Here is a 24,809-nt window from a genome sequence, read left to right as displayed (position 1 = left end):
ATATAAAGTAATGTGTGTTTAAAATGTAATTTAAAGAAAATAGTTACAAACAATTAAATTTTTATATTTATATTGTTAGACAAAGAACTTTGTTTAACAAAAGAATTTTTTTTTAATTTTTAAAAATTATACGAGTAATTTCAAGAATTATACAAATTTTTATTCATATTCTAAAAAATTATATACACATATATATATATATATATATATATATATATATATCAGTTGGCAAAGCGATATATAATACATTCTTAGATATTGCATTCTGCTGATATTTTTAATTTGTATACCTATTCACTTGTGTTATAATGAGAAATAATAAAAAAAAGGATAGAAAGAATAGAAATAACGAATCTATTAAATTTTAATTGTACGCGAATTTATTGTACGGAAGTGATAAATATTAAAATGTATATACGTGAGAACACACACACACACACACAATAACTGTATTTATTAATTAAACGTATCATAATGACGCTCGAATCAATTTTGTTTTCCACTCGCAACGTTTTATTAATATACGATTATTTGTATAAAACTTGAGCACAATTCTCTTAACGGTTTGAAAATTATTTAAGTTTAATTAAATTTTTAGTAATAATTCTTATGGAAATCGCATTTTTTAGCACTTTTTAACAAAGACAAGGAAAAAACATTACCAACGAAATAAAAATGTTTGCATGTATTAATAAAATTATAATAAACATTTGTTTAAAATTTCATTTAGATTTACTTATTAAAAATTCCACCAGAATGATTATTGCCGTTTATTATTTTATATTGTGTGCATGTATATATATTTGTGTGTGTGCGTTTCTTCATTATTTTAATAGCTTATATCGCTTCTATTATAGCCAAAACATCATTCAGTTGATAAACATTATTGTAACAATCATAGGGAATAATCATGTTTCGAGAGATAATACGAACGAGTGTCTCCCGATGCTTCTTACTCTGTCGAATCTCGAAGTATGAATGATAAGGTTATCGTACGCATACGTCATGTAAACAACGTGCTATTATTATAAGCGCATTGTTGCTTACGTCGCAAGAAGCAAAGATCAAATATTGTATGACAGCCAATTATGTCGCTACGGAAATATTTCACGTAGTATAAAATAACTTTATACGAAATATATTTTACTCCTTTTGAATTTTAAATAAATTATTAATAAAGGATTCGATATTCAATACTTTATTCCGAATGTCATTTGTGTATCACTAGGTTAAAATGTTTTCTCAGTATTTTTGACATTATACATATGTACATATATATGTATATAATACATAATACATATTGGCATTAAAATATTTGATTACATTCGACTTATTCAGAAAATAATTATCGCTCGTAAAGATCAATAAAATGATAATTTATAAGTTCTATTTTTGTTATTTCGATATCTACTTGACATATATATAAATCGCATAAAATACATATGTACTTTGATACAAAATAGCTGTTGTCTCAGCCTGCTTATCAATCCCGGGAATTAATTAATCGAACACAAGCTGATAATTTATAATTATATAATTGTAGAGAATGATCGCTTTAGCACCTCGTAGCTACTTATCACGATCCTATGTCGAATAATAATACGAAGCGACTTATTTTCTTATTAAAATTTTGTACAATATTACACAAATGACAAAACTTAATATGATAATGACAATTATTTTTCAAAATTCGCTCGTTCGATTTTCATATTTTTTGTTATTTTGTCAATTTTCAAAAATCATTAATTATTTTTTCTATTTAAATTATTATAATATTATTTTAATAATTCGTTATTATTTTTTAATTGAAAAAATACAATAATAAATGAATCGCAAAATCGAATGATTAAACTATGATTAAAAAGACTATTTCCTATGTAAGGAAAACTAATTTTACGAGAGTGAAATCTTGGTGAAATCGTTATCGAAAAAAGACAGCCAAGATAGAAGAACTTATGAAAGGATAATACGCTTTCCTCAACATGGATGTTGACAGAGTAATGATAATCATTTCGAGTCTCTTTACGTCAGTCTTCTTGATTTAGTAGCCAAGCGTTTCTATTACATCGCTTCGATATATCAAGTGTTTACGGTATGTAAACACATTACAAGTATCTTATAAGTATAAATGCAAGGACGTTGTCATGTTTTAAATTTAATGTTTACACGTCCAAATAAAATACACATCCAATCTTTTATTATATTAATTTTGAAATTTAAAGAGTAGTATATTCCGTAATAAATTTTTTTTATAATACATTAAATATTTTCCGTAACGACAACAAATTAATTGTGCATCATATGATATTCGATCTTTGCTTCTCAGGACGTATAACAACGCGTTATTGTTTACAAATCGTACGTGTGTCTTGTCATTCTCGTGTTTCGAGTCTCGAGACTCGAGCGAGTAGGAAACAGCATGAGCGAGACACTCATTGTCAGTCGTATTTATCTCTCGAAACGCGATTATTTCCCGTGATTATTACAATTAGCATTTATCCCTAAGTTATACGATTAATAAACTTTCATCATTATCGCAACTCAACTAATCATTACTAATCATTCTAGTCTAGTATCACGAGAGATACGTGAATAAAACTATCGATATTAATTTTCAAGAGAATAAAGCTACCGATGTTATTTATCAAATTCTTAGTTAATAAAATATCGAGCGAGTATAAAACAAATTAGCTCGAACATTATTACAACATATTTATAATTATTAAACACAGTTTTACGTTATTTACGTCTCTCGCGTATGTATATTTTAATATTTATCAATTTTGTACAATAAATTCGTACATCCTTTATATATCAGTGATCGTTTAAAATCCGATAGATTCGTTATTTCTGTTCTTTATTATTTTATTATATGTTTCGTATTATACATATAACATATGTGGATAAGTGTATAAATTAAAAGTAAAAATATAGATATTCTCGCAGAATAATATTCAAGAGGTTGCCATTTTTTCGAATACAGAGATAGATTTCGATTAAATAAATTATACATCTTATAGTTTAAATAACATATTTGATTGAAGTCTATAATGTATTATATATTTTATATCACTATTCAATCGAAATCCATCTCACAATCAGTCAGCAAAAGAATGTTTTAGAATATTGTATTCTGAGGATATCTATCTTTAATTTTGACTTGTATGCTTATTCGCTCATGTTATAATAACTAAACTTGTTGTAAAATTCGTAACATATATTACCGACAAAAGTATTTGTGTAAATTCCGTAACGACAAGAGCGCTATTTTATTGAGTAAATTGTAACTTTGTGTAATCGAGATTTTCACTTTGTTACTCGTTAATATAAAATAAAGTGCGCATTGTGCGTTAATCGCGTCGAGAATGATATAAAAAATGCCGCGCAAGTGTATTTTGGTATTAATGCGTGCACGATAGTAATTAATCGTGCTTTTTGCGAGTAAATGTCGTGTAATGAGCCACGAAGAGAGACGCAGCAAAGAATAAACAAGAGAGAGAAAAACGATGCTCAAAGTGATATCGGGCGAATAATCATGGAGTGAGCAATTTATAATTTTCTTATTTTCTTATTTTCTTATTTATTATCAAAATTAATTGCTCGTTTATTTTTGCTTTAATTAATGATTCAGTTTATATCATTTGAGATATATGTATAAAAGTTTAGAGTTGTCCAATTACATATGTAGTGTCATTCAATTACCCATATCTTCGTATTTTTGATTTTTGATTATTTTCTTAAAACTTACTTTGTATTGCAAATCCGCAACATACATTTGCATTTAATGACATAAACAACTGGTTTATTAATTATAATTTTTTATATTGGATAAGTAATAATGGGAAGACATAGTCACAAACGTATAAAGAGAAACTAAAAAGAAAAAAATACTGCTAAAAATTTATTTTTGTAATTGACGATATAGTTGGCCGACTCTCCACGTTTCAATAACTGTACACGAAGGGTTTCGATAACTTATCCCTCGGCTTATCCAGCGTGTTCTTTCATTTTTAGAAGGGGAGTTACCCTCGAAGTTCGCGCCGAGATTTTATCGCGACATCAAGTGGTGTCTCATTTCCTTCAATTCTAACAATAAGATCTCTTTCGATTTAGTCTGAAGCATTTTCCTTTCTCTGTCGCATTATGGCTTCATCTTTGAGATTTCTGCAATGTCGTCGACATGTTACTTTAATAATTTACAAGGATTTTACACATAAGACATATTTTGTAAAAAAGAAACGTTTTCGTTGAAATGGATGATATTTCTTTTTAACTGCAAAAAGCAATCCTGATAAAAAAATCACCAAAACTATAAGATAACTCAGATATATATATATATCAAATGATTACTATATAAATCGGTGTCGAACTTGGACTCGAGTTTAAAGTTTAAACCAAAATGGGATTAGGCTTCTTTCAGCGCGGACGGTCGTGCGGTTTTCCGGATTCGAACTTTTACAACTAGTTTACATTTTAAATAAATTCACCGCGGAATTAAGCATTATAGGTGCTTTAAGGATCTTTACAACGACAAAGTCTTCGAATGAAATCCAAAACTCAATAACCTGATACTTTGATTCTCGTTTGCGGAAAACTTTATTAAGCACTTGATCACAACTTCTTTCGTACGCGCGGGCTTTTTCAAGTCAAGTCTCCTATTCCGTTCTTTAATCTGTCAAAGATTTTAATTGCATAAAAAATAGAGAAAAGAGAAAGAAAGAAAAATAAATAAGTTAGTAACATAGATTGTAGAATATAAAGTAAATTATTTTAATTAAATTGTTTGAAGCGAAAATAAGTGGAAGATATCATCTCGGATGGTCTCAAACATTACGAGAAAAGACAGGTTTCGAGCGACTCGACGATAACTGTTGAAAAGCATGCGATTAATGTACATACAAAGAAACTGCGAGTTTAGAGAACCATTTTATAATTTTCTCGATTCAGTCCGGTCTTTGGAGTTGACAAGTGTAGTGAGAATAAAGACCAATTTGGGATAAAAAGACGATACAGGACGAGCCAACGACTCGGTTTTCACGACGACAATTTTCTTGCCTGTATCGCGATGCCACTTATATATACGCCAGTTCCTTTTCCGCTTTTATGAAGCACTTACAGTTACGAGCATTGCTTTGTGTCGCTCGTTAGTAATAAAATAAATTATTCATCGTCGCGCTTACATGATCTCCCTCTCCCTTCCACCCCCCCCCCCTCCATTCTGCCGATAATAACGTTGTAAACGTTTGTAGAGCGAGTTTTACACGACGGAAGGAGGAGTTAATGCATCGCCATATTTCCGGCAATAGTCCAAAGCAAGAAGAAATGGCGCGAGCTATAGTCACCTTATTGTTAGAATCGTTATCTCGATAATTATGTCTTTTTTTTTCGCCAAGAATGTCAATGGTCCGTCCGCTTAGCTTTTCCTTCTTTTTTCTGCGCCGATTGGCACATTTAAATAATCGAGATCACAATTAGTTATAATTGGCTCAGATTGTTAGCAATAACAATCTTTTGAATCGCTGAAGGTTTTTTCGTTTCGTTATTCGTTATAAAGCGCGTGTATTGATTTATATTTTATATCTATATTAATACCTGTGCAGAAAATATTTTTAATTAAGCTGCGCGCTTAATATTGCACATGTCTTGCAATATTGATTATTCAGTATAAACAGATGCTGCTTTTTTATGCATATTTTTGTAGAAAATGGAGAAAAAATATAGAAATATTTGTATGCTCTTAATTGTTCAAACCCTATCAATAAATTGAATATTTTACGTAGCTATAAATTAAATTTATGAGTTATTTTAACAAAGTATTTGTGACAATTTCCTTCGCTGATAATTAATCGAGAAAAAGTCTACTTACATTTTCACATTATTTTGTACATTATTTGACAAATTGATTAAAAATCGCAGATATGTATAATATAATTTTTCTATTTAATTTCAAGTGAATTTTATCGGTATTTCAGGTTTCTCTCTTTATAACATATAATTATCAAATAAATGTATGTATATTTTGACTATTAATTATACATAATTTTAATATTAGTCATATATTGCAGATAATGTCAAAAGTGAAAAAATATTATCCGGTGAAAACCTATCGACGTTTGTTTGATTCAAATCTCGGTGAGAGAAAGACGTGTGTATTAAATTGAAATAATCATGAAGAAGGAGTCGTCAATAAGCTCGCTCTTTCATAACTCTTGCTCATTCAATGTCAAAATAATAGCGGTTACTGTCATTCTCCAGCAAGGTCGTTCTATTGGCCATCGTGAACTAAATTTCCGATAATTGCTTTCCACACGTTGAAAATGATAATTAAATTTCCGGTTGCGTACCTGCGGCATACCGCTGCGGTGGAGAAACGGCCTTCTAAAAGCATCAAAGTAAGAGAAGTTGTGCTCTTGTGCATCTATAATAGTTGCAAAAAAAAAAACGAAAAAAATTTTGTTTGAGTAAGCGAGACGCAAATTTCAGAATTAGATTCGTAATAAAAAACGAACACTGTCGCCTCTTGTCTGATGATTGTTGATCCAACATATTTATGCAGATGTATTTGAGAAATCATTTGTTGTGATTTCTTTCAAGAAATAAAAAGAAAATTAAATAAAACCGTTTGTTATTTATAGACAAGAATGATTTCGAATTTGGAAAAATAAAATTTTATCTGCCGAGAAGAGAAAGAGAAAAGTGCAAATAGTTTATTATACTCAACAAAAAAAAAAGGGAAAAAGCGTTTTTCTTTTTTTTTTTTTTTTTTTTTTTTACGTAAAATCATTATTTTACGCCCTTCTCTCTTTTGCGCTACTTTGAACAAAATAATTGATTAAATATTGATTAAACATTTGTTTTCTTTTTGAGTTAACGTTATTCTTCAATTTGCATGATAAAGAGTTGTTTTAAAATCTAAGAAAAGAGATTTCAATATCAGACATTTACACATTTTTATATATCTTTTATACACATGTAGACACGGAGTATTCTTCGCGCGGTTTGTCAACAAAAAATTCAATTCACTTGTTACGAGATTAAGTACTCGCGTTGTGTCTCGGATGGTGTCGTTCTTTGATTTACTTTCATTATTAAGTTTCGATAACGTTCACTTTTACACCTTCGACGAACGACCTATTTAACTGACCGTCCTTCAAGACCATAGGAAAGTTGAATTACCAGAGATAGAGAAAGAAAAAGAGAGAGAGAACGAGTTGAGGAAAACGTGGTAATCGAGTTTTCGTTGAACGTCAGTTAGATTCATTCGCGGTTAACGTAGCGTGAGCATACGAAACAATTAGTAGCATGTAATACATTTGCTCGAATTGTTTGAAACATGCGAAATAATCCACTGTTAGATGTTACGCGAAATATGAGCTACAAATACAGTAAGCAGATTAAGCAAAAAGAAAATTGAAAAAGTTACATTAAAATATTAGTAATAATTTTTTTAAAATAGTTTTTAAATAATATTATAATACAATATATATATATATATATATATATATATATATATATATATATATATATGTATAATACAATTGCTTTTATTATTTTTAAAATCTCTTGATTATGCAAATTCATGTAACGAAATTTATTGATAAATATGAACGTTTCGTAAAAATACTAGAATAATTATAAAAATTCTCCCTAGACATTTAAATATATATAAAAAATTATACGATATAAAATTTTAATGTTAATATTTTTTCACAAAAAGTTCTTAAAATAATTCTCTAATAATAGAAACCTCATCTTTTTTGAGGCATTTGAAAATGGAAAGTATTAATTTCGAGATAGAGTTTTAATGAATGCATATTTTTATTTTAAAAAGTTAAGAAATATACGTTTGGATAAATAATGAAGTTATTTGAGAATTAAAAAAAAAAAATTAACAATAGAAATTAAATAATTTTTTTTAACAAAAGTATATTTAAATACTTTGTTTTTGAAAAGTGCTTAAATATTAGTCGTCTGAATTTAAGTTGTTGATATAATTTATGGTCCAAAGTAATATAGTCTAAAGAAATATTATATCTTACATGTTATTAAAAAGAAGACATGATGTTATGTATAAAGATAATTAATACCTACTACTCTATTAAATCTTATTAAAAACTTGAACTTTATAAATTAAAACAATGGAAAAAAACTATATAATCGAGATAACATGATAATCTCATATTATAAAAGATAAATCTTTTTTTCTTCATCTTTTTCTTTTTTATTTTAATTTTCCAGTCGTTAAATTGGTTTCTTTTTATTTTCTTTACCTAAATATTTCTTATATACGTAAATATATATTCGCGCATGTCTCTTTAAAACTCGATTAAATTTCAGATCAATTTAAAAGGAAAAGAATGTATAATATTTCTACATATATGTACCGCGTATCGCGGAATATTTTAATTTTTTTAATTTAAACCTTACTCAACTGCTTCAAATATAATTTTAATTTCGTAGGTTAGAAAAAAAAATAATAATAATAGTCTGATATTGCAAAAGATCAATCTCTTCTTTTCCTTTATTTTTATTTTTAAATTCTATTTTTTTTTTTTTCTTTTCTCCGCGTAAATCTCCCGAAAATTGCCGTGTCGATGAAATTTCGGATCAATCTACTTGAATAAATTGAACAAAAAGGGGAAGAGGGGAAGAGGGGAATATATAGAATAATATTTAACGAGAATCGTATAGAATATTTTAATTCTTCGCACTGGAATCTTATGCGATTGAGCGCACGATCCGTAATCCGTAACATGAATTCGTGGCGTCCCGCCACGCCACACGCCACAGAGAGGCAGATCGAGCGAGTTGCACGCGCAGACGGGAAAGACGGCGGCGGCGCCACTTGCAGGCGACGCACGTAGCGCCGCGCATCGTCGCAAGCGAAGCTGACGCTGGCGCTGGCGCTGGCGGTCTCACTGCCGAGGCAGAGAGAACGAGGACCGCGTTCCGCCGAGGTGGTGCAGTTTCGCAAAGTGTCGCGTAGTGTAGTGTTTTACTTCCTTCTCTTCTCGCCACCCCTCTCCCTCTACCCCCGCGTGTCGAGTGCAGTGTGCATCGATGAGGCCGCCTGTACCTCCCCCCTGATGAACTGAGTAGCGTGCATTTTAGGTAAATCGTTTTATATAGATACACACATACATACATACATACATATATATATATATACGCCACATACACACGCGCGCGCGCGCACACACACACACACGCCACATATATATATATGTAGACGAAATATAATTTCCCGTGTACGCGACCGCACCCCGTCGCGACGATCGAAGAGCAATGCGACGAAGATGAACGTGACGGCCCCGAGGGCCTCCGCGCGCCATCATTACGTCGCGGATATACCGGCGTGGCGGCGTGTTGCCGACGCCGTGTAACGGCCACATATTCCTTTCGCCGTCGAGTCGAATTTGGAAACTCGGCAACGGAGATTGGCAAACGAATAAACGCGGAGAGTCGAGTGTGTCTCTAGAAAGAGAAAAAAGGAGAAATGGGAGAAGCGAATATCGCGAGATAGTAGAGTTGCATTTGAGAAATTCCATAAAGGGAGAGGGGGGGGGGGGAAAACATGCTCCACCATTTTTCCGTCTTTTATTCTCGCATGGCGTCGTCGGGATTAAAGCGACGCTCCACCGGCTCCAACGGTGAAGGTTCTCTCGCTCTCGCGTTACATCGATTCGTGCCAGTGAGTATCGGCGCATCGACGCGAAGTAGCTCTCTGTCTCGTGCTCCCGTCTCCCATTATCCCACGTACGTGTCGATAGCGACATGGACATGACACGACACGACACGACACGACACGACACGACACGACACTCTCTTAGGTCTTAGGGCGCTCCTAACTCTCTGGTGCGAGTCGATACGAGATACGAGATGCGAGGCGGCCAGCGGGCGCTGCCAGATCCAACGATATTTGGTGGAAAAAACTCTCTAGTTGCGACCGATCGGATCTCTCTCGGATTTTAATCGCCGACCGTCCTTTACTACAACTTGCAATTCTACATGTATCATGTATCGTCCGGCTGTGGGGGAACGTTGGGGGCAGTTAACCTAGCTTTAACCAGCATCTGCCGAACAATTATTTCAGCTAACCTTCACGTAACCGGTATCCGCGAGCTGGGCTAGCTTTACATGTCGGTGATTCGATTCAAAAATTATCTGCGATTAATGTCTCGATATTATCTGCCTTTCTGATTCTTCTCGTTAATTATTAATTTCGAAACGCATCGTGGTCTCCTTCTCTCTTCGAGAAAAAGAAAAGGAGAGAGAAGGAGAATGGCAGGGAGCCTTCTCTTGTGTCGCAAGTCGCAAGTCGCAAACGGCCTCCGATAAGGCATTATCGAGAAGAGAAAAGAAAAGGTGGACGCATCGTTGTCGTCATTGTCGTCGTTGTCGTCGTTAACTTTCTACCGGGACTGTACCGGCGCTTCTGGTCGCGCGCGCGACTACTCGCATGCATCTGCTGCGTGTGCCTCTTTCCGCGCGCTCGATACGCGCCGCATGCTGCATGCCGCATGCCGCATGCCGCATGTTCCTCGGCGTCGGCGAACAATGCCGTTTTCTCACCCGTTACCCATACACTCGGGGAAAAAAAAGATCGAGAGAACGAGAGATGTTGCGCGCGTATATAGCTATCTAAATATTTTCGCGAAATAAATCTCGCTTTGCGAGCGCGATGACGCCACCGTGAACGAATGAAATGTCTCGGAAAAACTCTCGACAAATACTCTTTACGATTGCAAGCGAAGCTTGAAAAGAAAAATTTTTATCGCGCTTGCAGATGCGAAAAATGCGGCTCTCCATTGACCGAAAGTCAGCCGCGTGATTTCCTGTCTCTTCGTGGCTCGAGTATTCTTTGAGCGATACGCGTATATACATATCCAAATTACGTAAATTACGATGACGCACGTGTTCCGAGAACATACGGTGCTTCACATTTCCAATGCGCGACGCCTAAACGACGTCTTGAAAAATATTAGGAGCGAAGGAGATATTGCAAGAAATATAATATCTCTTTTACTTCAATATATTGTTTACTTGGCAGAAATGTTTCATTTTCTCACGAGAGAAAGCTTTTTTCATTATATTTATCCATACACGATATACTGAGCTATTTTATTATTATAATACAAGAAAATTCTAGCTGTGTATTTGAACAAAATTGTGTTTACTATCTGTTCACGTTGACAATTGAATGATCGAAGACTTGAATTTTATATATATGTATGTATATTTATTTGTATATATCGACTATCGACTGTTGAATCGTAAATAAAGGGAAGACCTTTCTTTGTTGTTATTGATAGCGCGATGGAAGTTTTAATGATTTCTCCGAATTTCGCGTCACGTTAATCGGTACGGTAGACTCTCGGTGAATGATTTTCATGGGCTTAATTCCGTCCTCTTGACCTCTCTTTATAACTTTAATCGTCTGTTTACAATCGGTCTTGTATATAAGTTAAAATTTAAATTGAGAGTCATGCGTTGCTTAATTTTATTCCGCCGAACACATTAAAATTTTATTTCGACAAAGTAACGCTATATTACAATAGTTTAGAATATTCAGAAGAGAAAATTTTAAATGTGAAAAAAATATTAATATCGTAGAATCAATTGACCGAATTCTTCCATTTACAATTAGTTACTATGGAATATAATTCGGATTTAAATCGCTTATTCTCTCGGAATCGTATATCGTTCTGTCGGGGAAATTTCACGTCCACCAATTAATCCAGCCATTTCTCGCGAAATTTTCCATCGCCAATTTCATATATTAATGATAACAATGTAAATGATTTTAGAGAGAGAGAGAGAGAGATTAAAGATGCGATTCCCTCTCCGAATTCGTTCGTTTGTCTGTTTGACCGTCGCTTCGGGCAATTGTGCGTGCATTGACCTGGCACTTTATCGCTTTGAGTCGCGGAGAAGTTTCAAATAAATAATCGAGAAGTGCGCGTTGTTAAACGTCCACTTATGTTAAACGCACGCATAACGGAACGCAGATTGCACTAAATTCCACAGTCCAATTGCATCGCGAATTGCAGCAGAGCGAAACGAGCGAAACGACAGTAGTCTGCGTGGCCGATTGCGAGAGATAGCGAGGCTATAATATACTTGGTTTCTCTCCTAAATGCTCTCGCATGACGCGCGATACATGCGTTTCCCACACTGTGCCCGCTCCCGCTCCCGCTCCCGCTCCCGCTCCCGCTCCCGCTCGCGACACACTTTATGTAATAATGTATATAGTTGAACACGTAAATCGATACATTTTCTGCTATCAATTAAATGACAAGTATACATATACTTACATACATATATAATCATTATTAAGGCTTTCAAGTAAAACTAATAACGGAAAAAGGCAATAGGAGCCAGTAGTAAAGGGTGTAAGGGTGCAAATAAAAGTTAAAAAAAAAAAAAAAAAAAAAAAGCTCACATTTATTTGAACATTTCGGTCCATCTTTGAACCGTCTTCAACGATACAACATAACAATATATATATATATATAATATATAAATTACATTAACGTTTGACTTGGAAAAAATCCAGCGATAAGTAATTATAAATTACAAAACTGCTATCAAGTAAGATAAAAAAATGAAAGGAGCTTTCCCTCCGCAATAAATTGGAGGATACGCAAGATTCTCTAGTCCCAGATTAATTAAGATAAAATGCTGGAAATCTTGTCGCACTTGCAGATGCAAAACTAATGTACGACAGTCGCGAGTTTACGCGACAAAACTCGTTTAAAAAAGTTGCACTTTGCGAGCGAAGTGACCGTATAAACTTTTGCACAAAGCTGTCCGTGAAACACGATAAACGTACTCCAGTCTAGAAAACACGTCATGTCTCTCCGCGACGTTAGAGGTCTTTGCTTTATACCGTATATTATATACACAGGTCCGTCGTTCTGCAAACATTTGAGTCATGTAGAATCAATGCTCGCCAAGTTCAAGATCTATAGAATTTACGTTACGTCCATCGCAGGAATATACCGCGCTTCATCGTAGTACTACATTTTGCGAATCTTATAAAAATTTACAACAAATGTGTCCTTGACACGGCAGGCACTTTTAAGTTTGCAATCTAGAGTGAAAATCGCATAAACGTGAAAGTTTGAAAATTATGAAAACTATACCTTTTTTCTCTCGGTCGCATTTAATTTTTTTTTTTTTTTTTTTTTTTTTTTTTTTTTTTTTTGCCGGGAACGTGTAACGGAAAATTTTGACGCCAATAATTTCTCTTTCTCTCTCTCTCTCTCTCTCTCTCTCTCTCTCTCTCTCTCTCTCTCTCTCTCTTTCTGCGCGTGCGTGAGAGAAATAAAATGTGCATGAGCAGAAACGCGTTCTGTGCAGTTTGTAACGGACCCGAGAGAGCAAACCTGTCTCATGCCGCGCTCGTAGGGGTCCCCCATTGAAGAGAAGGGGGATGTGGAAGAGAAGGGGTGGGGAGTGGAGAGGAGAGGAGAGGCGAGGCGAGGCGCGGTTAGGCCTCCTTCCCTTAGAGAGGGAACGGAATATCTCGGGTGAATCTCTCTTCCAGGCCAGGTTCCCGCAGCCTATCGATCGGCAGTGGCTGTAATTAACGTTATAGCCGACTGAAAAATAATACTGCGAAAGATAATATGCCGCATAATCATCTATGATTTTCCTATTTCTTTTCCTTACCTCCTTTGTAATTCTGTTACATTATATAGCGATATCTAGGTATACGTGGGAGGACTCGAAATTCTCATCAAAATTTTCCGCTTTTTATACACGCTTTAAATACATTCTCTCTAACTCGTAAACACATTCTACATATGATTGAACTTACGGAATAAAGATTACGTTGCGTATTTTTGTTTAGGAAATTTTTCGCAAATTTTACGATGAGTAACAAAAAATGGAATATTTTCGCACAAAAATTGTCCTTTTCTTTGTGGTAAATATTATTTTTGTTGTCCGGTTCGTCGAGCGAAAATGTATTATGTATTAAATGTGCCAAGATGAGATTGACCATGAAATGAGAAATTGCCCACTCGATCCCGTCCAGTTTCGAAATGAATAAACTATTATTATCTTTTTCATCTTCGTAAGCTGAACAATTTTTTTTTTTTTTTTGCAAAAATTGAAATGAGCTCGCTAGACATTTTCGACCGCCGAATGCAATCTAACGATATCTACGAGCGCGACATTTTTGCGTATAACATATGGATCAATTTTATATAGATTCATAATCCAGCGTGCGTTATAGTCTATATATAATTTTTCAAACAGACTAGCTCAAGTTAATACAGCGATGTATCGCATTCCCGGAATTGCCGCGCCTCGATCGCTTGGCTGTGCGCTATTGTCATGCTAATTTTGCCCCGAGCAATTTATTTCTAAATTCAACGTTCTGATAAATAGATTTCGCGACGACGATACAACTCACATAATGTGCCATATAAAGTTTAAGTTTACAGATATTTTATTGGATTTATTTCTTTTTTATTATCTTTTCAAAACGACGAACAATGTCAATCAAGGTTTCTTCTTTTCCTATTCAAAAAAATATCAAAGCACATTCTCTTAAAAGTTAAGGAAAAAAAGAAAAGACATACTTACTATACGGATTTCGTAATGTGGACGTTTTTTTTTTTTATTTCAGTACAAGGACCGAGAATACCTGGGAACGTTTGAGAAGCACGTCCCCCGAGACACCCCCGATCAAAATCACTCGCCTAACCTTTCCCCTGCCCTCCTCGCCCTCCTCCTTTCCCTCCGCAAGTACCGAGAAGATATCTCATCGAAACCGCAGGATCCGTAACCACGCGATGGACGGTATGGACAACAAGCCGGTGCTGAACGACGATCCGTCGGTCACCCTGACTATCCGCCTGATTATGCAGGGCAAAGTAAGTTTGAATTATAATCTATATATCGGATACAGTTTAAACTTACCTTTCGATTGCTCAGTTCATACGATTTTTCCGTTTTTTTTTTTCTTTTTCTTTTCTTTTCTTTTTTATCCAAGAACGTTTCGTAGACTTTTTCTATAAGAAATTTTATATCGAATAGAATTTTATTATCTAATTTTATATCGATAATTTTGTTGTGTGAGAGATAATTAAAATTAATTTTTTTAAACGATACTTTTTACGAGCATCAGATGATTTAAATATTAGTAGATTTATACGTACCAGCCATATTGCCATATGAGACGATTACTTGCGTGACACGTGAAATTGGAGAAGTAGAAGTAATAAGATAATGCATTATCGAGAGCGGAAATATACGTGCATAACGTGTGTATGTGTGTGTGTATATGTTCGAAATCTCGTCATATCAAACAGCCTCCCACAAAGCATCAATTGATATCGGTTTTTCTAGAAGAGGGAGAGAGGGCGTTTGTTAAAAATATAAATCCATATATCCGTTCTTATCGTATCTTGAATATGATGATTTCTCCGGAACGCATATTGTTTTAGAAAAGTCAAACACCCATCGGCCATTTTTTTGCAGAAAATTCTAAAATTATGTTGATCACACAAAAAATTTGATATGTTTCGAAATTACTGTTTCATCGATACAATAAAATATATATTTGGTCGCTGTTTAAACTGTGATAATACGTCACAGTCTTCCGAGACAGAGAGACATAATTACTCAGCTGGCGTAGCGACAACAAATCTTATTGTTAGACACGGTCATTCGCGTTTCTCTCTTCTCCATGATTTGCTATGTTCTTTTTTCGCCAATTACCATTAAATTATTTACGAGAGGTCGATTGCTTTCGACACATTGTCTCACAGAGTTCTGGCACGCAACATATATGTACCTCCTTTGAAATAGGAAAACTAGGCATTTATATATATTTTATGCAATCGTCACATTTGTTCCAAAAATTAGAAAAACTTTCTTTTCTTTGTTTAAAAATCGATGGTTAGGTTTCACCCACATTGACAATGTCAATTTCAATTGTGACGTGAGAAATCGAAATAAGATTCTGAAATAAATGTCTGAGATATATTATAATTTCAGTGTTAAGGCAACTTAAAGTCATTCATCATTACGAATTGCGCGTTGCACGATCCCTTTGCGCTAAACGTGGAGGTGAAACGTCTCTCGTCGGTTCTTCGAGTAAAAACATTAGCTGAAATTCTCATCGGAAATTTGCATCGTCGACTGCGCATGAGGCACACAATGCGTCTCGAAGAGTACGATAGAGTGTTTGATACGCTGCCAAGAATTTGCCGTTTCTCGTGTAAACCCTAATACGCGAGCCTCCGCTGCACACAGTGTCATATAACTAGTGAATTTTTTATTATAGAAATTTTGGCAACAGGCTATGCATTTGGTCAACTCTTGGAATGTTTCTGTCTATGTTTATGAAAATTTGATTAAAAAAATTGTCGTCACAATATTATTTTGTGTTTAATAAATTATTAACATATTCAATGTCTCATGGTATTATTACATTAAAGTGGACATTCGTTTGATATTAGTTTTATCGAATTTGCAACATAGAGTTGGATTAAGATTTCACATTTCCAAATAATTTAAATACATTTTTATAAAGTTGCATATATGAATTTTATTGAAAACGAAGGCAACTATTGTAAATTAATAAAGAAGCATCGTAAACATTTAAACTAACAATAAGACTCTCGAATTATACTAAAATATCTATATGCGAGTCTTTTTTTTTTTTTTTTTTTTTTTTTTTTTTATAATTTTATACAATTTTATGTATCTTTTTGATTCTTATAAAAATATTTAAAGAAAAGTAAATAAGGGAGGAAGAGGAGAGAAAGAGAGAGGGAGCTGCAGAATTCCAATTTACGAATCTATAGATTAAAGAGAGAGGATAATTATTGAAAAAAAAAAAAAGAAAAAAAATCAAGAGAACGGAAAGGGCCATCACACGATTGCGCAAGCCTTTTAATTCTACAATGATAACGGAAGCATTCGTGGTTATTGGTAAAAGTAATTTGATATGCGTTTTAACTTTCTCTGTCTGCAAAGAAGAAAAGACACATTGTAGTTACCTCTTTCTGAGATATTATATATTACATCTTGAATCAAATTTAATTGTAACAATTAGCGATTTGTCGTCCTATTACGAGCTCTACGAGTTTTCAATCTTGAAGACAATGACAATGACAATGACAATGACTCTCCTTTTATCTCGAAAATTTCGTTATTATAGTCAAATTAATGAATACACATTTCGTAATTAATTACAAATACTAATGCATAAATTATGAAAAAATAATAAATATCCATGTCTCTCTTTCCGGTGAGCTCTTTTCCTCTGTAAACAATTCATTTTGCGATGCGAGAGCGAAACGTGTAACGTAATCCGATGCAATATTATATATCGACAGTTATGTCATTTATGCAAGATTATCGCGAGACGATGGAATTTCTAGCGGAAAAATAGCTTCAAAGCTGGCCTTTCGCGCGGGACAAGTGTCAAAGTTTATTTAGCCCGTGTCGGTATTCGTTCTACCTTCGTTCTAGGAACACGTCACTTACCACCGTTTCTGCTTGTAATTAATTATCGTGCACGAGATGCAATATCGCTCGTCGTAGCATGAGTAATTAATGTCCGCCGTCTCGATAATTAATTGCGTTAGCTAGACGCCCAATGTCCCTTTCGACGTACGGGATCTTTTCGTCCCGGCGATAGTACACTCTTGCCAAGTTGTACAATTTGCTATTACTTAATGCTCTTTCCAGACGGGAGTACAGAGTACAGCAGATTTTTTTTTTTTTTTTTTAACTCTACTTCGATCTTTTTCTTTCGCCATTTTTTATATGTGTACGATAAGATGCAAATGGTATTATATATTGGTTTCTTTCCAAGTTATCCAATGGTCTCATTGAATGCTCTGAAGTACTGGAGAAAATTAAACTTAATGTTCCGAGTAGATTACTTAAAAAAAAAAAAAAAAAAAAAAAAAACTTTTGTTTTTCACGAGGAAAGGCATCATGTGGCTATTTCATCGCTTTGCCTACGTGCGAATAAATCGGATCGTCTCGATTACTTTAATAAATGTATGACCGAGTACTTTTAAACGATCCTCGTATCGTCTTCTTCTTTCATTAATGCATTTACATTAGTTTTATGTGCTATGTGCTTGATGAAACTTTTCATAGCGTTCACCGTTTTGTTCTCTATGCCGTGTATTATTGTACAACGCTATTGTATTCATTCTTGTACTAAACAGATTCCCCCCGCTTCGCCTCCCCCTCCCCCCGTTAAATAAATAAATAAGGATTGATCGAAATTGATAAATTTTAAAAGAAATAAAATGCGTGAAAAGTTCAATAGCGAAAGAAATTCAGATTTCAGAGTTCTAAAGTGTGATGTAGAAATTATTGCATATTTCTGCACATTTGAGCGATACTCAGCCACGTGACTAACAATAATATTCGACCCTCCTCAATCTACCGATGAGTCGCTCATTTTTGAAGACTTTTCAATCATCTCGATCGTATCTGATTCTCTTATTGAACCTAAATGAATCCTTGTCTCTCGTTATACGAGAAAATACTTTTCTGACAAATCTCATTACATATACAACCGTGTTTTTCTCGACGAGATGTTGCCAACGATGTCATGACGTATCTCTTTACTGATGCTTTTTTTATTTGTTTTTTTTTTTTTTAGTTTGCATTTAGTTACAGCACCAGGATGAAAATCAACTCACTTGAAAATCAACGATGAACACGAGCGAGATCTTACTAATTACGTACATTTATCACGAACGTTGGATCATAAATAAAAAATAATCCAATTGGAAGATTACACGATTCGTTCTTCGCGGATTAATTTTTTTCATAGAATATTCTTTATATTTTATACGCTAAACTAAATTTAAAATCCATATTTGATGTTTGTAGTATATGTAATAACGTATATAACGTTATTTTAAATTTTTATTTGCATTTTATTTTATAATTATACTTTTCTTTTGAAAATTTTTCGTTAACAAATTATTCAAAAAGTGATGTATTTATAAGACGATGATGTATTTTCAATACGATAGATTTTTTTAGACGCCGAGTGACGATTGTCTTGACAAGTGGAGACTGCACGTCTTCGGGTCATCGTTTGACAAACAATGATTCTGAAATTCTGAACGCATGATTTCGCGATGACATTTATTAGCGCTTCTTTACTCGTCTCATCATCAATGCCGCGTATTGCAACACTCATTTTGGAAGGTTCGCAAATTGGTAAACGGATAGTCGAGTAGCCTCTTTCGCGCGAAGTAAATACGTCTAGCCGCATTTTTGGCCGGGATATGGCATTATGTCTGCTACCTAGACTGTAGTCTAGGTAGTCTTCTGCGACAGACTGGATACCGGCCAGGGCCGAAAGCCAATCTGCCGGTGCATCGCGAATTATCGCCATTTCATTATCCTTTTCATACGGGGAACGGTATTTGTCCGGTAAACTCCATCTTGCGATACATGTTTCATTTTCCTAATTTGATGTGTAGATAATAAACTAACCGCCAATTTTTATGGAGAAGTGAATAGATTCTTATTAACAGTTCTTACATTCATACATCTTATCGTCGAGTTGAGTTGAAATGAAATGTAACATCGACTATGTAATTCGAAAATTACGATTGTTTTTCCTCTCACCAGATTCTGCTCGACAGCAGAAAGAACTTTTACGAATATATAATTGTACCGATTTCATTAGCTTTCAGCGTTCCATGCGAGATTCGCAATCATTGTTTCTTTTTGAACAATGTCATGGTCGTGTCTCTTCAAACTCATGATACGGCGTAAATATTTGGCTCGAGTCCCAGACTTGACTTCTATCTATCAGTAGCCGGACTTGTTATTCCAATATTTTCTTTCCGTCTCTCAGTCGTCTATCAATCTCTTCTTCGTTCAGCTTCACCGATTGAGTCTGGTTGTCGCGAGAGATGATTAATATCTTTGAATCGAGCGGAGAGATGGGATTCTTCACAAATTTGCGATATTCTCTTTTTAATTTTTTAGATAAATCCCTGGACATACACACTCCAGCGGGATGCTGGACCTTAGCCAGGGCCGTTGGCCAACCAGTCTATACTCGCAAGTGCTCGAAAGGCTCGTTCTAACCCGAGGAATCGCAGAATGATTCCAAAATTCTGATTTCTTTCGATCTTACGATACTGTTTCCATTTTTTTTTTTTTTTTTTTTTTTTTTTTTTTTTTTTTTAATAAACTAGCATTCATGATAAACGCGATAACGAAATATTGTTGTCGATAGCTTTACCACTTGTTGCTTATTTTGTATTTACGACATTTCGTCTCCTTGGCATACTTCTCGAATCGGAACATCGTTTAACGTACATTGAATGCAATGAATTTTTTTTTAGTTTTCTCTCACTATACTATTCGCTATTCTCCTTTTACGACAATGCGGTATTTACAAAAGTAGGACGCAATATCGGAAAACTCTCTTTTAATCTTATCTCATAAAAGTAGGCTGTGCGCACTCAAAGTATTGACCGGTGGAACATGGAGCTATACATAGCTCTTTTCTCTCTCTCTCTCTCTCTCTCTTTCTCTCTTGACGATCAGCATCCGCGGAGTCACAATGTCCGTCCTGCCCGTTGGCTTGATAATGCAGTCCGACGCGATCTGATCTCTCGAGGATTTGCAATCTCGCCGATTCGTCGGTGACCCTCGTGGCTGGCGCATCGCCAAACCTTCTCCTTGCTCATCGTCTCTCGCTGTCTTCTTGTTCCGGCTATATTTGCCTCGGCGTGCATCTAATTCGTCGACGGTGACGCTTGCCCGATCACGGTAACCTCGTGCACGTCAATAGGAATTTGCCATCTACTGTCATTGATTTACTCACGCTCGCTTCGAATGAACAACAGCTTGCTATCGCAAGCGTGTAAATCTGATAAAGGTTTCAGCAATCGGGAATGTATTTGCGAATGAGTTTGCTCCCATTTTATCCTAGAGATTCTTTTGAATTTGATAAAATATAGGTAATGTAAGATGAGCTTCTTTAAGCGATGAAACTTTGATTCTTCCAACTGACTTGAGAAAACAATAAACTTAATGTGAGATGTGTGAACCTCCAAGGTACATTGGTACATGCATTTCGTCCGGGAGGCGTTGTCTAAGTTTAGATAGAGCACAGGAATATATCTGCTATACTGCTCTCTTGGTGGTCTAACAGTGACATTATCTTGAGGTCAGACAGTGTCAGGGCAGATGCAAAGTCTGAGTGGATATCAACTACTTATATATTCGATATTAACTATAGACCCGTTGTATCAATTTTGCCATTCATCTCGTTCAGTTATAGTTACTTTCTTGTACGTACTGATTAGTTGATGCAAAAATTCCATCAGATTTGGTAGAATAAAATATCTGCTTGTAATATAAAGAAAATATTTTCTCACTCACATATATACTGCCCATCAATAACTGAAATATTATACCTATAATTGTATTTATTATATATTAATTGTGTTTATACGATGACGAATTAAAAAATTTTATATACTTTATAAGCTAATATTTTTTTATTTCTAATAGATTCAATAATAATTTCACAAGTAATAATTTCTGCATTTAGAACATGATTAATGAAGCGTGCGTTATCGAGTTTAGTAATGTAACAGGATCTATGAAAAAGTAGTCTACGAGAAACAGTTTATGACAAAAACTAACATAATATTCTTACTTTATTACAGGAAGTCGGTAGTATTATCGGGAAAAAAGGAGAGATCGTCAAGAGGTTCCGTGAAGAGGCAAGTATCAATTACATTCTTGTTGCAAGATGTGCATGTGCCTTTTGACTGGGAAAAATAAAAATCACGTGTATAATGCCATGTCAAAAGACGATATTATGTACGAAAACATGTATTATAAATTGTTATTACAGTCTTGCAGTCGGATTTTCAGATATCAAGGACTGATTTTGCATATCCCTCTTAAATCTGTTTTTCGCTCATCTTCTTACGCCATTCTAATTTCTTAAAATAACAGACATTGATTTTCTACCGTAATATACGAAACTGAAAACATTTTATACATTATATTCGTTTATTTTTTTATATTTTTAATTTATAATGTATATATATATATAATGTATATATATATGATTGATAATATTTTTTTTCGATTCGTAGTCCGGTGCGAAAATCAACATTTCCGACGGTTCCTGCCCGGAACGGATAGTAACCGTCACCGGGCCGACAAATTCGATCTTCAAGGCATTCACTCTGATATGCAAGAAGTTTGAGGAATGGTGCTCCCAATTTCACGACATGCAGGGTGGCGGTGCCGGCGGTGGTGGCGGTGTGTCGAGGCCGCCCATCACACTCAGACTCATCGTTCCTGCTTCACAATGCGGTTCTTTGATCGGCAAAGGTGGTTCCAAGATCAAGGAGATTCGGGAGGTCACTGGTGCCTCCATCCAAGTCGCTTCCGAGATGCTGCCTAATTCGACGGAGCGTGCAGTAACTATATCCGGTACCAGCGAGGCGATCACGCAGTGCATATATCATATCTGCTGCGTTATGCTAGAGGTACGTATACATAGGCCACTCTAGCTTTGTCATAGTTCGTTCTTTCAAATTGATCCCATTGATTCTAGCAAAGTTGCTTTTTTTTTTTTTTTTTTTTTTTTTTTGGAGCGGTTAATAGTCGAAAATATATACTATTAATTTGATTATTCAAAATATATATTTACTTTGGTAAGATGGGGAGGGTGTTATTGTAACTGCAATGATATCAAGAGTTGAATATATAATATTTATAATAGCATATTATAATCGATTGAACCTCAGACATGCACGAGTTTGAATAATTTCCAATGTTGTCGAACTATGATGAACTAGATCAATCTACTAAAGTTCAGGATAAATTAGTACTTATATTTAAATTAAATATTTAAGCTTCTGAATTATGAAGCAACTATTTTGAGTACAAATTGATACGTTCTGGACTTTAATAGGATAAAGGAACCATCCTACAATGTTTACAATGTCAAACTTGTAATGACTCGATTGGTGTATTCGCACTCGTGCGTGTGTTTCTTTCTGTTTCAGTCCCCTCCCAAAGGTGCCACGATCCCTTATCGCCCCAAACCCCAAGTCGGTGGGCCAGTGATCCTGGCTGGTGGGCAAGCCTACACCATCCAGGGTAATTACGCGGTGCCCGCCCACTCGGACGTAAGTACAGTATTACCATTGCCCGCGCCCGCTGCCGGGCCCGCCCCGCCCTCGCTGAACACCCAAACTTTGGCGACCTCGCCCTTCGCGGCTCACCCCTCGTCCTCGGCCTTCGCCGCTTCTCACGGGCACCCGCTCCTATCCACGGCCCACCTTACGACCCCACATCATCCTCTCCATCCGAGCCCCTTACACGCCAGCGTGGCAGGCCTCGCCGACCCCCTGCTGAAGAGTGGACACTTGCAGGCAGCCCTCCCGCCCGCACACCTCGTGGCAGACGCCGTAAGTCTTTTGTTTTTCGTGATCCATCCTCGCCCCGTACCTTTTCTCGACCATACGATACTTCCCCGGCTACCATCGCCATATTTCCCAGAATAACATATACATACGATGGATTTCCGTTGTCCACTTGTCCAAAGAAAATTAATATACAACACCTCCCCTGTTCAGTGTCCCCTAACTGTGCACAATCCTTGACGTATATCCAAACAAATTTAGCTCGACGATGGCAGATGGTTCGAAGTTGAAACGATTACGAAAAAAGTTAAATGTTCTGTGAGGGGGAAAAAAAACAACCGCACACATTCTTATCTTTAGCAAAGTACCTGAAAACTTGATCGGCTGATAATGTTGATGTCCACTCACCTAGTGACGTAAATTAATTGAAACATTTCGTATTTTATCGCAATCGTATAAATTCATTTATTTTCAATATTTCAATGTTTATTGTTTCATTCCATACGACAGAGAGTTAAAAGAAATTACTCGTGCGGTGAAGTAATGCTCGTCGTGGCATTAATAGAATTGCTTTGTGGTTAGACTGGCAATCTCGAAGCAAGAAATTTTAGATTTTAGATTAACGAATGGTCAACCGTGCAGTTACTTGTTTATTGCGACAACGACTAAACAGCGGTTTAGATTATAAACTGGCACTCTTAAAAAATTCATAGAGTTGCGATAGAGTTTTTGTCCGTGATTGTTGATGTTAATTTAATCCGCGCTTAGGTTTTTTTTTTTTTATTTTTGTTTTTTTTCTTCATTATAATATAATATCATGAAAGCAAGTAATGTATGTATTACAATTATTTGTACAATGTGAACAGTATGCACTGACTGTAATAGAAAATTTGTTTACAATTGCACAAGGCAAAATACATATATTAATTGTAATTAAGTGGATAAAATCAAGAATCCAACGATAAATTTTCAATTTAAAATTCAAACTGCAAAACATTATTTCAGAAGATTATAGTCAGAAGAAGACGATTTAAAGTATGCATAGTCATTTATTTATTCATCTATTCATGATCGAAATACGTGTATATAATTTAAACGTCGTCCATATATAAATTAAAAAATCAATTGTACTAAGATGTTTCATCCGGGTTTTTTTTTTTTTTTTTTTTTTTTTTTTCAGAGTAATCTACATTACATGTATACAGTAAATTATTTCCGATTGAGTGAGGTATCATGAGATGATGTGTAGATGCATCAAAGTAACTTTTCTGGCATTTACGATTATTTCGCGTACGTAGAGCACGAAACAATAAACAACACGATGCGGTTACAATATATGGTTGACAGCAGTTTTACGACCGACATAACTCTAAATTTAAAATCGTTCCAATTTCCACC

At 35.0% G+C, this 24,809-nt stretch overlaps 1 protein-coding gene across 7 annotated transcripts in view; it reads left to right on the top strand.

Annotated features, from left to right (window-relative positions):
* Mub (poly(rC)-binding protein mub) overlaps window positions 1-24,809 on the top strand; it is a 111,725-nt gene that overhangs the window by 60,013 nt on the left and 26,903 nt on the right. For 4 of the 7 annotated variants that reach the window (XM_072909494.1, XM_072909496.1, XM_072909490.1 and 1 more), the window contains exons 2-5: window positions 14,639-14,885; window positions 21,693-21,749; window positions 22,131-22,529; window positions 23,052-23,456. In XM_072909494.1, the coding sequence (XP_072765595.1) occupies window positions 14,805-14,885; window positions 21,693-21,749; window positions 22,131-22,529; window positions 23,052-23,456 (942 nt within the window). In that variant the 5' untranslated portion in view covers window positions 14,639-14,804. Of the gene's footprint in view, window positions 1-8,894; window positions 9,112-9,666; window positions 9,692-14,638; window positions 14,886-21,692; window positions 21,750-22,130; window positions 22,530-23,051; window positions 23,457-24,809 lie in introns of those variants that run through there. The other 3 variants (XM_072909492.1, XM_072909495.1, XM_072909491.1) reach the window with 3 other exon arrangements.

This window comes from Anoplolepis gracilipes, chromosome 17 (genome assembly GCF_047496725.1).
Source record: "Anoplolepis gracilipes chromosome 17, ASM4749672v1, whole genome shotgun sequence".
Classification (NCBI taxonomy): Eukaryota; Metazoa; Arthropoda; class Insecta; order Hymenoptera; family Formicidae; genus Anoplolepis; species Anoplolepis gracilipes.
The sequence above is the reverse complement of the archived record's forward strand: the minus strand, read 5'-3'. Positions and strand labels throughout refer to the sequence as shown.